Source organism: Sebastes umbrosus, chromosome 12 (assembly GCF_015220745.1).
Source record: "Sebastes umbrosus isolate fSebUmb1 chromosome 12, fSebUmb1.pri, whole genome shotgun sequence".
NCBI lineage: Eukaryota > Metazoa > Chordata > Actinopteri > Perciformes > Sebastidae > Sebastes > Sebastes umbrosus.
Genome location: NC_051280.1, coordinates 13,886,141 through 13,903,612, shown reverse-complemented (window position 1 = coordinate 13,903,612; position 17,472 = coordinate 13,886,141). Strand labels below are relative to the sequence as shown.

The 17,472-nt window shown below is 41.4% G+C and overlaps 1 protein-coding gene across 2 annotated transcripts in view; it reads right to left on the bottom strand.

The window, feature by feature from the left end:
• rock1 (Rho-associated, coiled-coil containing protein kinase 1) overlaps nucleotides 1–16,952 on the bottom strand; it is a 36,796-nt gene extending 19,844 nt beyond the window's left edge. For both annotated transcript variants that reach the window (XM_037788500.1, XM_037788501.1), the window contains exons 1-5: nucleotides 16,064–16,952; nucleotides 3,594–3,675; nucleotides 1,154–1,254; nucleotides 811–948; nucleotides 493–668 (exon numbers count right to left, since the gene is read on the bottom strand). In XM_037788500.1, the coding sequence (XP_037644428.1) occupies nucleotides 493–668; nucleotides 811–948; nucleotides 1,154–1,254; nucleotides 3,594–3,675; nucleotides 16,064–16,156 (590 nt within the window). In that variant the 5' untranslated portion in view covers nucleotides 16,157–16,952. The remainder of the gene's footprint in view (nucleotides 1–492; nucleotides 669–810; nucleotides 949–1,153; nucleotides 1,255–3,593; nucleotides 3,676–16,063) is intronic.
• Nucleotides 16,953–17,472: the final 520 nt, after the last annotated feature.

Sequence of the window (17,472 nt, the reverse complement as noted above, 5' to 3'; positions counted from 1 at the left end):
GGTAGGCTAATTTTTCTGTAAGTTTAATAATAATTATAATGTCAACGTTAGGAATGAAGCTTCAAACTACTCGGTGCAGCCCTACTTCGTCATATTTTCTTTTGATTACCATCAGATGAGCACGTTGTCTTGTTTCTCCCCGAAGCATCGTCTGTTTTTCTTTTTGTCCCTGTCAAATATCTGTCCATTCTGTAAACCTACAGACTGTCTGAATGAACAACATTGCTGTATAAAGAACTGCTTTGTTTACTGCTCCGCTGGGAAAAAGAATCTTATGTCAAAATACGAATTGTGCATCACATTTTCCCCCGGTCATGCGCGCCCCACCCGTCATGCCCCACAGTTTGAGAACCACTACTTTAGGGACTGCCTCACAGATGTAAGACATAACATTTTCCATCAGAAATGAATCACATCAATGCGTTTTATTGCAGCCAATCTGAAAATCAAACCGATAAACACAAATGAGACGGGGAGAAGTTTTGTTGTTACCTGTGAATGAAGCCCATGGAGTGGATCCCGTCCAAAGCCAGCACCACTTCGGCCGTGTAAAAGCGGGCCCACTTCTCCGGGACGTCATAGTTGCTCATCAAGTTAACCAAGTCGCCGCCCGGCATATATTCCATCACCATGTAGAGGTAGCGGTCGTCTTGGAATGCAAAAAAGAGCTGCAGAATAGAAGATAAAAGACATAATTAGTTAAAACAAAGAATAAACAAAGCCAGTCAAAAGTCAAAAAAATCTCTTACATATACGACATATAGTAACACCACACTAGGTTTTAGATGCCTTCTTTCTACCACATCATACCTGCACCACCCAAGAGCTGTCGGCAAAAGCCATGATGTCCCTCTCCTCCCAAAAGAAAGCAGAGTCCGACCTCTTGATCATCTCAAACTTGCTCAGCAGCTTCATGGCGTATACCTTGCATGTGGCTTTGTGTCTTACCTGGATGGAAGAGGTGACAATCAAATTAGGCGTATTCAAGTACTCATAAACAAACGCTGTTTTAGAGCAACACATAAGGAATATTTGATTATTTTTTTAACTAATAAAGACAAAATACTGACTATAAACCTTTAAGAAAGTTGCAGTGGTATAAGTAATATAGACAGCGTTATTTAAAAAAAAAAACACAAAATGGCATTCTTACCAATTGCACCTCTCCAAATGCTCCCCTCCCAATAACTTTAACAACCTCATAGTCCACTGCTTTCATGCGTAGATCACGAATTTTACTAATGGTTTCCTTGTCTGGAAAAAAAAAACAAGTAAAGACAGATGTTAATAGAAAATCGAAGCTATAGAAGTTGTTGTATTGACCTTTAAGAGGAGTCTTTTCCTTCACATTAATGCAGTATACGGTGCCTGAGAGAGCTTGCAGAGTATGGGGTTTTTTCGTTATTAAAGTACAGTTTCCAGTGGTTGCATTTTGTATGGGAGATCCACCACCCCTTTTATTTATTACCCAACATCATTTAAGTGTCACATAACGTCTACATACAGTATAACAGTGGTTGACTTTCATAGTGAACATCCAGCCTGTTGGAAAACGGATCAGAAAAAGCTGACAGCGTCTCTGCACAGCTGAGAGCTGCTGTTTGTTGCTTACTGAGAGTTGGCCTCTCCCCGATGTAACAATGTGTGCTCCCCTAGGGGAGATAGTATTCACTGTTCAACCAAATTTGGTCATAGTTGAACTAAGGGGGGGATAATGTTCAATTCACATGGGTCACAACTGGCACTGGAACGCATGGAAAAGAGGGGATGCGGGGGCATGCGAGTTCAATTGATCTAAAAATAAAAAGCAAGGCCTGAGTTATTAGAATAAGAACATTTAGGAGTGAGTCATTTCCACTGCGAGCATACTAGGTTCCCGGGATCAAGAAAAATCCCAGAGGAGCAAAAAGACACATAAACCATGTTTAGAAATGGTACAAATAGGATTTTATGTTGCCGTTACAGAGATATACTGTGTGTATTTGCATGTGTGTGGGGGTGGAGGAGGATTATTTCCAGTAGGGCCCTGCCTGCATACATCCAATAGAGCATCAGATGATGTGATCGGGGTGCAAAGCACAATGAATGGAGGAGAGGATTCAGAGTAAAGAGCCCTTTAGGCAATGCATGCTACTATCAGCATCTCACAAGACAGCTAGTCCATTAGTCCACATCCATCAATGCATCTCCAACACTTGGCTGCTACACACAAAAGTGCTGTAGCAAGAGTAATTGAGGAGATACCTAATGGCAGTTTCAGCCGGGGGGTTTACAGTAGGTTGGGTTGATCATCAAATATGAAACACTAAATTTTAGTGCGCCTGATATTGATAAAAAAAAAAAGCCCAGTTTAGACTGCAAGAGAAGTCATTATATGGACAAAAATAAACCTCTCAGCCATGAGGCAGGCTGTCCCCACTCATTTAGTGACCACCTTAAAGGGCGGGTCGATTATTTATTTTTTGTTTGTTTTTGTAGTTTTTTATATCATTCTGTAGCTTCCCAGTGGTGTTCCTTATGTATTCAAATGTGAACATTAAAATTTTGATCAAAGTATGTATGTTTTAGCATCAAAATTCTATTTTCCCAAGCCATTCTAAAAACTTTTTCTCACATGACCTGACCTCGGTTTCTGCTCGAGGACGCTGCTACATGTACAATATATATCCAACCTTATAGTCAGTGTATCAGCGTTACATATAGTAAGAGAAGATGGAGAAGCAGACAGGAGTACTGGCACGTAAGCTAAGCAATTTAATGCTGTGTGGACGCCACGTTAGTTGTGATCCGAAAGTCACACAAAAACAGCAAGGCAAAATGACTGTTTTTGTGAATGGAGTCTGGTATAATGGCTTTGAAGATAACGATATAACGGCTTCAGTTCCCCGTTGGAAAGGGCTGTCTGATTTCACCATGAAAGCCGGCACTACACGATCAATAATGCACATGAATATGAATCTCAATAGATTTCAGTGAAACGTTTATTTACTGGGGAGGAATTCTTGAGAAACCAAGGAAAATGAACAGTGAAGGCTACAAAACTGTACATGCCACAAAGGGAGGGATGATGTGATGAGTTATAACAGGAGGAGTGGTAGTACACATTTGTTGTTTAGTTTAGTTTTGGTTAAATTATACGTTTGTCTGTATGTAATCCAGGAAATTAAAAGACGTATAACCCCAAAATAGAACACCAATGCTCTGCCCCCACACCAGACATTGCTGGCTGTAAATGCAAAGAATTGTGCAGTTATACTAGATCTGTCAAGGAAAGGTACATTTAGCCTCACTATCCGCCTTTGATTGGTATTTCAGTTACGGGGTTCCCCCAGTCTGATGGCACTGTGAAAAAGAGAAGCCATCGCGATCGGCATCATGTGGGTCACCAGCCATTTATGAAAGCCCCTTTGTTGGGGACACTGAGCAGCAGACACCTATTGTGTCCAAGCCTACATAGAAGCGGTGACCCAAAAACCGCCTTCTTTTTCTGAGCCTATGCTTATACCCATATGTAACAGGGTCCGCAAACACAAATGGTTCGAGCGAAAGACATGGATGGACATAAGGGTAAAAGCATGACGTGAGCTACTTACATCTACTCAAAAAGTTGTCAATGCTCTTGTTTTTCCTCAGGGCAGGGAAGTCGAGGTCGTACACCAGCGCGTCCAAGCCATCCTGCGGGGAGAGGAGAAGGGTTAACAAGCAGGCAAACAAAGCTACAGTGTCTACCTCTCCAGCGACATCACACACACAACATGTAAAAAGCAAACAGCGTCCTGTTTAGCTGTTGGTCTCTGAAGAAATGGCTTTGAATAGACTTCTGCATAAAGCAGTAAATCAGTGGGCTTCCAGTCTGGATTACATTAATGATGTCTAGGAGGGCTTTAGCTTATTACAACTATCCAGATTTCAGTGCTACTGTAAACATTCACAGTTTCTTAAAGTGATTAATAACCGATCACGGCCGCTCAAAGCATGTCTTGCATGTCGCCTGCTATGGACAGTACTAAGGTCAATTTAAATTCACAAAATCATTGCTGTAATGCTGGCAGAAAATCTTTAAAATTCATGCCATGCATCTATAAATGCATCTGAGGAATTAGGAAGAAAATTTTGCTGTTTCAAACAAATGTATGAAAGGGCTGAACTGATATCTCAAGCACTCATTTGTGTTGTTATAAGAGGCTGCAGCATCACCTACTGTTACAAAGCCAATTGCTAAAAAGAAGTAAAGAAACATGTCTGGTTTTATTGTTGTCAGGGTTACTGATAGTCGTACAGTTGAAAGTGTACATCTGCCCATGAGAACATATGCATTCTGAGAAAGGTTATTACGTCTTACGGGCTTGAGTCAGCTGCTGACCAGAAACACGTTTTTACGAGCCATACTGCTGATGCCAGTAAGCAAACATGCAGTTCTACAATGAATGCATTTACATGGACATGAGTCAAGTGACTGAAATACAAAGAAGACTCGTTCAGAACTGAGTATATGGCTGGAGCGTGTATGGTCAGTCTGTGAATTTATGGCTAAATTGTTATACAAATAGTCAGTGGTCATGTCTATAATGTTAAATCCAGTGATACATGTCTACCAGGTCCAGCGAGGACACTAGGGGATGCGCTGCTCAACTCAACATGCCATTCAAGTGGTGACGTACCCTCTCGTCGAATGCACGTGATTGGTCCCTGGTTTTCTGCTTGCCATTTCAAACAGACAACAACATGGCGGCCTGCTTGTAAACTTTCTGTTATTCCATCTAAACAGTCAACCAACATCTACTTTACAACATTTTACGTTTTATGTAAACATTATATCCCGAATATGATCACAACCGGGATACTCATGTCCATGTAAACACACTCCATGTGTTTGCAAAAGAAATGGCTGGTGTAAAAAGCGAGTGCCTGGTAGATTTTGGCTGGATGTCCCACCCTGGTAACAAAGCTTCTAATAAAAGCAACTGAAGGAACTAAGTACCTTTTGATGACTAAGGCAGCAGGGTGGTGCCTCACAATAACTGTACAGTGAGGTCAACTGTGTGACTTCACAATACAGTGCTGCCACTCCCACTGACCCCCACAAGAAACCATTTCATGACAACTTGAGCAGCATCATCCCTGTTAGTTGGAAAAACCTTTATTATGATGCGACAGCTACAATGTCGGAATTCCAAGAGCTACAAACATGCAGGACCGGCTATATTGTCTCTGGCTTGGCAGGAGCATAAATGCCACTGGCGGGATTTAATCTAATCTTCAATAATCCAGAATGGCTGAAAGAAGACAGGCACTCGAGCACTTGAACACCACATACTGTTGTGCATTCCCTCTGGCGGGTGCGAGCCAGATGTTGAAACTGAGCATCTTCTGACACTTCGCCATGGGTCACTTAGCCTACAGTTTCTTTCCTCCAAATGTCAGATATAAATATTACAGCTGATTTGTCTATAAAATATATTCCACTTGTTGACATAAGTTACATCATTGTCTGAACTCACTATCATAGCAAGAATCTTGTCATTCCTGTATTGTGAATGATGTTCTGTTAAATATTCAGAGGATTTCTTTTTGCATCTCTGAGCAACAACAATGATGACACATGGTGAATCAGCAGCTCAGACAAGGCGAGGAATCCTCTTAAGTAACTCTGCTGCTGCTGCTGCTCAGCACTGGAGGTCAGGGCCATAACTCCACCCCCCCTCCTCTTCTATGAGACATAAAACAAGCAAGTGCCCTGCGGGATGGGTGGAAGCAGGGGAAAAGGCAGATGGGAGGGGAAAAGGAGAAATGGGAGGTGAAGAATGGCTGGTGGAAAGAACAAAAGCAACGTAGACAGAATGTGGGAAATTAATGACAGGGTAGGCTGTGATCGACACACATGGCTGAGCTGAGAGGAGAGACATCATCTGCTCAAAAAGTCAGGAAGGAGAATTTATACAAGACAGACCATAGGCTGGGAGAAAAAGGGAGCCTTGTTGGCCATACAGTATATCCAACCAGCCTGCACTGGAAAAAAAAAAAAAAAAAAAAAAAGCTGAAGAACCGAGTCCTTCAGGACCCTAATCACAAGGCTCTGTGCTCAGCAATGCACGTTTGCATAACTTCCTGCCGCAGAGAGCTCTGGACAGCCACAGTAACATTCCTTAACAGGACTGTACACGTCAGAGAGCTATTTTAGGTATGTGGCCAAACAAGTTCTCAACAAAAAGTGAAGGAAGGGAGGAAAAAAAAAAAAAAAATCCATCCCAAGTACAGAGTCACAGAGCGAGCCTTATTTTCAATCAGCAGTATGACGGAAAGGAGGAAGGAGTGGAGGGCTGGCGCATGTGGGGCTGGCTGGTCCAATAGTAGAACAAATGAAGGAAAAAACAAAGAAAAATCGGAAGACGGCCACGCTAAGAGTCTCCTACGGGAACACCAGTGTGACAAAAGAGCGTGGTTTAGTCAGAGAAACACTGTAGCGTGTAGAAGAACCAAGATTTTAGAACAAAGTGGATTTAAGGAACAGCATGAAATTAGCAATCTCAAGCGGTAAGTGTCTAGCACTGGGTGTGTGAGCAGCAACTGTTCCAGGTTTGAATCTCAGCATTGGCATCTCTGTGTCAACTATCTTCATAGATACAGAGGTGTTAGGAGTGAGCAATATAGAGAAAATCCTCAATATCAAGATATGCTTTTTCTTTCATGATATAGGCCTAGTGATTAGCAGATTTTCTGGTGAATCAACTGAGAAACTATTTATGAATGAAGTGGTTATTCCAGCATATTTGATACCCGACACTGATGGAAAAATCAATTATTGCCATAATGCGGTCCTGCTCATTAATTTGCAAGACTTGGGATGTGAAATTTAGTAGTCGTTATCAATAATAGTGAAATTCCACAATTCAGGTTTCTCCCATAAAAGTAAACATTTGAACACAGCATGATAACTTATTTTTTACTGTATTGAGCTTTGAATGCATCATAAGGAAACTCAGTGCAACCTCCGTTTAGCTGTTAGCTCTGTGCAGGACTGTGCTGCCCACCGGCTGCTAACAGCTAACGTTAACTAGCTCGCGTTCTGCCGATTTCAGCACGGATTTGTTGTTCACGATGTAGCATTATCAGGGAAAAAATAGGGTGCGTCCCATGGACGTGTCAATAGTGAGTTTACAGCGCCCTTTTGTATTTTAGACGCTGTTAGTCTCACGCCTCCCCGGTGCCTAAAACAAGGACCGTAACGTTTTCAGCATTTTGGCATCAACTTGGTACCAAAGTATCGGTTCTCGTGACATCCCTATGCAAGACTACCTACAATGGCCACCCAGAGATATTAAAATGATAGCTATAACGGTAAGGCAAAATCTCTACCTGTAGACAAATTTACATCGTCTCACGGTAGAGCCATATTGACCAACCCTAAGAGGTGTACCTGAATGCCTCAAACATCAGTGTATCCGTATATTTATCTGCAATATCAAGCAGCCAAAGTGTGACTGTATTTTGCTCAAAAACACTACGCACACACGCACACGCACACGCACACGCACACGCACACGCACACGCACACACAGAGAGAGAGAGAGAGAGAGAAGCTAGCCACTACTGACTGGTTTGTGATCATCAAGGTTGAGGGTCAGTAACCAAACATCATCCGTTACTATCTGGCTTTAGATATCAGACCACTCTGCTGCAGGGCCAGATGGAGCATCCAGTAGCACAGACAACATCAGCTCCAGGCTACGCTAACAAATATGAGGTTCAGGATCACTGACAAAGCTCTTTCTTAGCTACTAATTCTGAGTAATTTCCAGCGATGAAACTGTTCCTAGATAAGCACTTCAACCGCACTTATTGCAGCTGAAAATTTCCAAGGGCTCAGGAGTTTCTGTCTGCGTTCCAGGCAAACAGAAGGAAAAAGCCCGGGGCATCAATGATAAAAATGTGCAGCACAAAATGGAAAAGAAAATGCTGCAGAAGTGCAGATAAATAGTAATACACAAGGGGGGGGGATCTAAATATTAAATGCATGTGGATCTAGCCTTTAGCCTCTGAGATATACACTGTTTAGCCCTGAATCAACCAGGCAAGAGCATATGACAATGTTAATTAATCGAAAAAGTTAAAATGTTAAAATAGAACATATGCAATACTCTAATAATCGACCCTATTAGAAGCAGAGCAAAACCATGCATAAAAGTCATTCAAGTGCAAAAAGCATTGGGTGGTAGCAGTCCACAGGCTATGTTTCATTATGTGGCAGTGTTGGGGGAAAAAAAAAAAAATTGCTGGGAAACCAAAGCAGAGCTTGCAGGACTCCATGTTATCCTATTTCTGCTGATGCTGCTTCAGCCAGAGGGCGACACATCCCTGGGATTACTAAATAATAACATGAAAACCATCTCATCACCCTATTAATGAAATGTGGTAATTATATATGTAAAAAAAAAAAAAGTATAGTTATAAAAAAAAAAAACGCACAAGCCAGTGGTTGACATTACATATGGCAATTATTTCTTTAGGCTTTAGGGGAGAGAAATCCACGCACACAACACACAAGCTCTTTTCCAGACATTAAAAGTCTGAGTTAAAATTTCCATGGGAGACTCAGCCACATCATCCCCCCTTTCTGCATGCCAGCACAAGGCATGTGGACTGGCCCAAAGTCGAGCCCTGCTCCTCACTTCCTTTTCTGCCACCTCTTTAAGACAATATGCTTTCCACATGTGAGCCATTGTGCAGACGGACGTTCAGTTTGCCATGCAAATAAAGGCAGACCCATCGCAGGCTGTGCCCATGTAAACACACACGTGATCATACAAACCGATGAAAAGCGTGAAACACCACGTTGCTTCCTCGCGGCTATAACTTTCTAATATGTCAGAAAGAAGTGGAATTATAAGGGAATACATAGCCATCTGCTTTGGGATTGATCAATTTGGTATCGCTGAGAGATTTTGTTTAACTAAGTTCTTGGTCCAAACTCCTTTAGCACACTCTCCTGCTGTACATAATATCTAATGACAGAAAATCCCACTTACCTAGAAAGACTGCATATCTAACAACTCTACTGGATAAATGGCAGTGACAGTGAACCCAGGGGTGGCAAAACAGGGGCATTCCATTTCCTTATGAGGTCCCAGTGAGCGAGATTCACTGTCACAAACGCTTTCACGTCAAAATATAATTGAGTTATTCCAACGGTGGAGAGAACTCACGTGTTTCCACACTGACCGAGCTCTGGATTCTCAAGCAAAAACTCTGCCTGGATTTCTGACCTCGCCCCAACAAATAGCCATCTTATTAAACATCAACTCATTTGGACCATCTTCACTGGACAGGGGTCGCAGAGTCCTCTGTTAAGTGGGACAAAGTTAACGTGAGGGGGTGTAGCCGTTAAGAATTCAGATGAAAGAAAAGCAGGACGCTGTAAAGTTCAATGGGTGAATCAAAGGGAAGAGCGTTCCATTATTAAAAGACTGGATCATTTTAGTATGCATTCCTGAACATAATCAGTCAGCTGAGGGAATGTAGAGCTACAAATAGCTCAGCCAATTGTTGTTCCCTTAGCTGAATAGCTGAGGAGAGCAGTTTACAACTGACAGCCCTGAACCTTTCTGACAATAGGGATGGATCAAATGCTGACAATAACCGTGACCACAAATACATGGTTTTCAAGTTTAACTTATCATTAAAAAGGACAAAACTTTTCTATATTTTAGCTATGAATATGATAGCATGCTTGACGTAGGTAATCCACTGCGATGAACATTTAGTCACAGAGTCACTGTACATTAGCTTTACAGGGTATAACATAGCTGCGAGCGGGGACCATTTGGATTGCATTCAAGGATGCTGCGATATTCAAGACTCCAGTATGAGTTTCCAAATCAGTGTATCCTGGCAGCTGCGTTACCATCCGACAATAACAAGGGTGGGCATCAATATCACAATACTATTATATGAACTGCACTGGCATAACCTGAAAACAATGGACAGTAAATCAATCTAAAATCTTATAGCATTCTTTATTAAACCGTCACGATTAATGTAAAGTATAAGCAAATTGTACGCAACATAACAGGCTTACACATAGAAAACCACCAGAATGGTCCTTCAAAGAACGATAACATAGCTACAAATGAATAAGTTACAGAAAATGAGGTTGAAAAAATTCGATTTTACTAAACCTTCAGGTTATATGTCAAATAAAAAGTACTGGGTTCACCTTGTAAAAAGTGTAAATATTGGTAATCATCGCCCTCTGTCAAAACTGTGCAGATCTGTCTCTATGTCTAGAGCCAAATACAGACTATAGCTGTATTATCTGTGCTGGCAACACCTTACAGGTAAGGTTTGTCCAATTAAAGGCAAAGGTCACTAATACAAGGCCAGGCAAGACAAGGATTGACAGTACTCTTACTGGCTGTTACTCAAGTTGGGCCATAGCAGATTGTCTATGCAAGGCAATTAGCAGGCACGCCAGTAAAATGCTTCTACAAATCATTCTCACGGCTCAAATGTAGGCAGTTGTGACTGAAAACTGTTCCTCTGCTCTGCCTGTACCAAAGCTCATCATGGGCAGCATTTGTAGACCCTGGTTTTGCTACATGACAGTTTCCTTTGAATGCCTAAACTCTGAGAAGTGGGCTGAATTTTGCTTGAAATGGAAAAACATGCCACATTCTGACTGTGGCAACGGTACCATAATTGGAGGTGAAAGAACAAAAAAACGTAACATAAACAAGGAAAACCTTTCACACTAGCATTTTGTATTCCATAGCTTTCTTTGCCACGCAGCACCATTAACTAGTTATAATGACGTAAGCGCCTCCTTCAATTAGTCATCATAAATACTGTTGTGGGACTAAATCTAATTTGAAACTGCAAATAGGATTTTAATTATATCATTCATTTAATAAAGCATTTCTTCATCTTTAAATTGGCTCATAGGTACTGTAACAAAGTGCTGCAGGAATGAGTCCTAAAACCCAGAAATGAGTCAGCATTTTAGCACTTCCGGTTCCCTCGTCTAGAAGTCATTGGGTTATTTGAATGGGTTTTTAGATAGATGCCTGAATATAAGGTCTGTAGTTAACACAAGCTTAAAAGATTTTCACATTTTGTTCAACAATATAATAGTAAATATCCCACTCGTGAATTTTGAAGCCTTTACGTGTCTTAAAAAAGGCGGTTGCTAACAAGTGGCTTAATGAGACTACAAAACATCATCACGCCGACTCGTCCGCCTTTACGGCCTCGTTGTTTGTGAAGATTATCTTGCTGTACAAAATGTGTAAGTATCATAAACGTTTGTTTGCCACAGAGCTTTTTTCTGCAATAATCCAAAAGCCAATGGAAAAATCCCACTGGATTTTTGTCGAGGGATACCAGGTCAAACGTATTTTTGAACGCCAACCCGGAAGTTGGCATCCAAAAATATGTCATCCCTGCACCGCTCTATAGACTGAAATTTAAAAGCATATATGAATTTGCACAAAGCTCCTTTTGCCCTTTTGTATCACAGCGGCCGACCACATGATCTATTATGTACCACTTGGTGTTGTTGATTTAGTAATTTCAGCTTGTTCGACTGATATTCTAAATCACTTCAAAAATAAAGAGCGTCCACCCTAACATGTACATGCAGCATGTGCACAGTCGCCCACTGTCTACAAATCTGGTTTACTAGCTTTGCCGTTTCCTGTAATTACTCTTATTACAGATTTAGAGTCCAAATAGCAGATGAAAGAGGGATCAAAACGCAGAGAAACCAACGCACCCCGAGTGTCAAAGTAGGAACAAAGACAAAGGCCTTTATACTGTATATCTCACATAGAGGCAAACCCTTGCAAAACAAGTTCAAGCATATCAACTCAACCATTCTAATTTACCAAATAATTACAGACTCTAACGCTGAAAGACCAAGTGGAAAAGCAACTCGTACTTTCTAGTCAATATTTCGATAAATTGACAAACACAATTCCTCTACGACAACTTTCAGAGACTCCAACTAAGGTGAGCATTTGATAAGATGATTTGATGCAAGATATTGATTGTTGCCAAAAGAAAATACACATATGGACAATGCTCAGGCCCCATAATGTCAGTGAGCTTTCACATCACAATGTCAGGAATTCTGTCTGTCCAGATTGGCTCTCAGAGGCCTGCCTGGAGCACAATCACTGGGGAGGGGGCAGCCCATCCAGATAAGGCGCTCTCCTCTCCAAGCAGGATTTATTTAGGGGGTGAAGATAAGGGCGACAGGGTTGGAAAACTGTGCTCAATGGGCCAGCCCAGAGCTGAGAGGTAAGGTGCAGGCCAAATGTCACCATCACACACAACACAGACCAGGCTTCTATTGGAAAAATGTAGTGCTATACTTCAGACGGAGAGCACGACTCAGACTCAGGTACAGAAACATGGCCAGTAAAAGGCTTGCATTGTGCATTCTGATGGAACCTATTACTCATAGCCGAGCATGTAGGCTGCTTTATGAGTTAAATGTCCTGATTCACGGCCTTCAGAAACATGAGTCTTCAGTCCACATAATTTTGGTTTATGGGTAGAGAGAAGAGCCCACACCCAGCTACCTCAGAGCTGCCTGCCTGAGTCTCGACTCTCTCTCCAGACGCGCAGAATGGCTCTGGGACACACAGGGAACTCCGGGCCAGTCAAAGACAAGAGGTTATTTGATTAGCAGCATGGAATTTTATTAAGCTGTGGGTGGAGTTGCATGGTGGCAGAGAGAGCCCTCAGCAAAAGGCCTCCATTCATTGATCAGGCGAGATTGCAGAAAGGGGAAAAAAAAGAGGAACAACACCCTTGTGTGTGTGGCTGCCAGCAGGAACAGTCCCCACAGCTTTTTGCCATTAAAAATGCAGAGCGTGTGCACTTTTTTTTTTAGGTGAGTTTAATTGCCTCTTTCTGCAACAGGATGGGAGGTCACGGAGACTAAGCAAGTTTTCTTTTCAAAAGACAGCAGCCTGTACACAAACACTTCAAGTTGGGTGTGTGTGGGTGGGGTTTTAGGACAAGCCCCCTCCCCAAAACAGACTGCTTCCCTTTGCTTGGCAAGTCAGTCTGCATGCTGCTAATACACATCCCATATCATAAAATCAAGATACAGGAATCACTAATCAAAGAGTGTGACCTTATGTGAACAACACCTGAATGAGTTATAATGAAACTACTGTATAAGCAGACTTAGAACTACCAGTAGGGCTGACCCGAATGCTTCAAAGCTTCGACCACTGCCATGGTATTCAACCTCTAAATCAGTAATCGAATGCTGCATTTTTTTGTTGTTGTTTTTTATATACAAGTATGTATAATAAAGTATAAATCCCAAAATAGCCCATGAAATAAGGAATAATTCCACAACGTTATTCATTATTCATATTCAACATTAATCATTATTAGTTATTCTCAGACGGATATTGCCATTTGTTATGTCGGCAGCACTGTCCCAGGCTTTAAAACACAGACAGAAGAACATGTAAGCCTGCCGCGCTGTGCCACGCCAGCCACGCTAGCCACGCCGTGAAGCTTCAAATACCTTTGAATATTTCTCACAGAAGCTTCGAAGCCTAAAAAAAATGTATTCGGGACAGCCCTAACTACCAGTTATACCTTTTTAAAGCAGCAATGGGTAGAAATGGAGCAAAAAAAAGTTATTTTTATAAAGTAGTGCATGAGACAGGTAATCTGATAATAAAGAATGTGCCTCTGTGTCCACCGATGTCCTCCGGCGCTCCTAATGGCATCTGCAAGTTTTTCACAGACCAGAGGAAAACAACCAATCAGAGCCGAGCTAGAGTCTGCCGTCTCTGAGCAGCTGTCAATCACTCACAAACTCTGATCAAACGGTCAAACTAGGCAACACTGATCAAATATGAATCAATATTCTGTTACTGTAATGCCTATCTCTCGCCTCAAATGTTTTCAGAAACATCTTGTAGTGTACTGTTTAGCTGTAAAATGAGAGAAGTTGTGACCCGGCAGCCACGTTGAGATCAGTTGAGGAAATACCAAGCACCGCCCACCAGCCGTAGCACAGCCAATAGGAACGCTCAATAGAAACAATATCTCTGAAATGACCTGTGATTGGCCAAAGTCTCCCGTCACGGACCAGATTTTTTTTAAAGCCTGAAAACAGAGCTATGAGGAGGTGCAGAAGTGTAGTTTTCTCTCAGAACACTTGAATTACAATATGCTGAATGGAATTTTTGCCAAATGATGCCAAAACTTTCTGCCTACTGAAGTTTTAATCAGAGCAGGCGAAAACTCATATCTGCAAACATCAAACCGTTTCATCACACTAAACATCTGAGTGCAACTGCTCCCGTGAGTCACCAAGAGAGCCCAATCCTTGTGAAAACACTCAGTGTCACTGTCACCCAAGCCGAAATGATCCTGATATCAACAAACACTTGACACAACAACATCCCCTTGGCATCCACTGCACGGTGAGTCAGCTCCTACATGCTGCATGTAATAAAAATCCTATGAAGGTGTTGCTTTAGGATTCAGCACGTGGCAGGCAGCAGCCGCCTTCTTCTTCTTTCCTCAGACACTTCATATAGACAGGAAGCAGCCAACTCCAGCCAGCAGGTGTACTACTGATGCAGCAGGTTACAACAGGCTTGCAGGGCAGCCTATCACTTCAAATGAAGCTTTTGATAAGTAAATCTAGACTAAACAGTGAGCACACCTAACCACCTACTTCCTATTGGTCTGAGAAAAAAAAGTACACTAGTGACATCACAAAGCATTATCAGTTTGTAGTGGGTGGCAAGGAAAACAATACAGCATATTATACAACAAAATGATATATATGGTTTTAAAAAAACACTAAAAGAACATTACTTAAGAAGAAACTTTAGTAATAAATAAGTATTCTTTGGTGTGTAGGGGTATTATGGGCATCCATGTTAAATGATGATATTTATCTGTTAGATCATGATAAATTCAGTCGGAGCCTTTCTATTTTCTTTGTGGTTTTGTTATTTAAACTGTGTCAGTTGTTATTGTTTTATTTACAGTTGACGTGTATTACAATGTGTCATGTTAGTGTTTGATGAGTAGTGTGAATGTGTATTTTTGTATTGTCATCATGTAAACTATGTGGACCCCAGGAAGAATAGCTGCTGCTATGCAAAAGGTAATGGGGATCTAAATAAACAAACAAACAAACAAACAAACAGCTGATCAGCTCTAATAACGTGTTTTAACTGGCCTAGTCAACAAAAATAATCTGACAAAGTGGGGTCTGTATTGTCTGTACAGGGACACGGTTGCCATCTGTCAGTCTAGTTCAGTTACCATTGCTTTTTAATTAGTTATTGGAGCTTGTACTCTCAGTTAAACGTCAATCCTACTGCTAGCAATTACAGGATCATTGTTTTGGACTGCAGAATACCAAAAGATTCTGCTGATTGTTTTCTTTTTGCAAATCCTTACTTTATCCTCCTGAGACCCAGTCCATTGACATGTGTCCTCTGTAGTGGACATTTTGTACACATGCATATCCTCTTACTCTTTTGACTTACTCTATCAACCCCTGGTGTATTGTAAAGAGGACATCCTAGGCTTTCCAGTGATATGGCATGTGTTTTGCTTTTTTTAAATCAATTTGAATGTATTCTTGGTTTAATATCACTCTACAGCCATAATATGTTAATTTTTTTTTGGTCTTTTCACACTGAAATAGTCCTGTAGTCCACTACAGTGGACAATAAAAATAAAGTTTAACAAGCCCTACATTTTTAAGATTTTCTTTTTAACCCTAAATAGGAAGGAAATCACAGAAAAAGGTAATTGGAAGACACTTTTTGTTAACTAGGATAGATAGGATAGGATAACTAGGAGGATATACGATCACACACACATACACACAGGTGTTTGGTCATTATTAAGTGTGTGAGGATAACCATACAATACCAGCACATTCCTTCAGACACAATTGAGACGACTTGTTGGTCTTTCTGCTCCAAGAAGTAGACTGAGCCCAAATGGTTGACTCGGCTAGCTGCCTAGCAACTTAGCTAGTTAGCAAGCAAGCAAGCTACAAACTTACCAGAAGACAATCCGTGTTTACTTCTGACTTTGGGTCCTTCAACATGGCATCGATTTTCTCAAACCGAGCCGCCATACTTTCCCCAGCAGACATTGTTTTTGTGCTGTTAAACTCAAGTCACGATGAACAAAAAACACACAGCTTCACTGGCTAGCTAGCTTTAGCAGCCTAGCAGCTAGCTAGCCAAACGTCCCCTTTCTTCTTCTTCTTCGTGTGAACTTTTGACTGCTTCAGAGGAAACACATCCTTCTCCTCGGGCTTTCACACACCATGAAACGTTTTAGGTCGCGTTGGATGTACAAAAGCCACATTTTTCAGACTCCAAAAGATGTTTTTTTTTTCCTCAGCAGTACAACTTCTTCTTCAGTGGCAAGTAAAAGATAAATGCGGCGACAGATTAGCCAGTCAGCCTCCTCCGCAGGATGCCACTGAGGAGGCTTACAATGTTCATCCAAACTATTACAACTTCAATGTTTTGTTGTGTTTGCTGGGGAAGGTTTAGTCCAGGCCTGTTCCCATAGCTGTGCCAGGGCCCCTTTTGTAAGCAAGAAAAACGACAATAGATTCTGACAGCTCAAAAGTAGAAGTGGTGGGAAACAAAAAAAACTTCTGCTTCTTCTTCCAAAAAATTTCGCTCAGTTTTAAACACGGTGTGTCGTTACTACGCAACCGTCCGTTGCTATCCTCGTGCTGTATTGTCTCATTGATTGTTCCCTTGTCCACGCTGCTGCTTTATCTCTCAGATCCAAGGCTTAGGTTTAGATGTGTGTTAGTTTTCGGAAAAACCAGCAGACGATGCCCGATTTTCTTCCACAGCCTGGCCAACATGTCCGCCTTCCTGTTCAAACACCCCGGAGAAGCGACTTCAAAATGTCAAGCACTGCGCATGCGCCGTGTCGAGGCGCATTCAAAAAGAGTTCACACAGACTGATGATGATGATGATGATGATGATGATGATGGCAACATGTTGCAGGTCACCAAATGTTACTATGTCAATGTGAGGATCTCCTTGAAAAGCTGGCATCAGAGGATTGAGAATAAAAACATAATAAACGGTTATTCATATTTAATGTGAAGATTTCGAAAGGTTCAATTATATTCTGACAATAACCTGATTATACATGCTGCATTTCACCAAATGTTACTATGTCAATGTGAGGATCTCTTTGAAAAGCTGCCATCAGAGGTTTGAGAAGAAAAACATAATAAACGGTAATTCATATTTAATGTGAAGATTTCGAGAAGTTCAATTATATTCTGACAATAACTTGATTATACATGCTGCAGTTCACCAAATGTTACAATGTCAATGTGAGGATGTCCTTGAAAAGATCAGAGGGAGGAGAAATAATATACGGTAATTCATATTTATTTTGAAGATTTCCAAAAAGTTATATTATATTATATT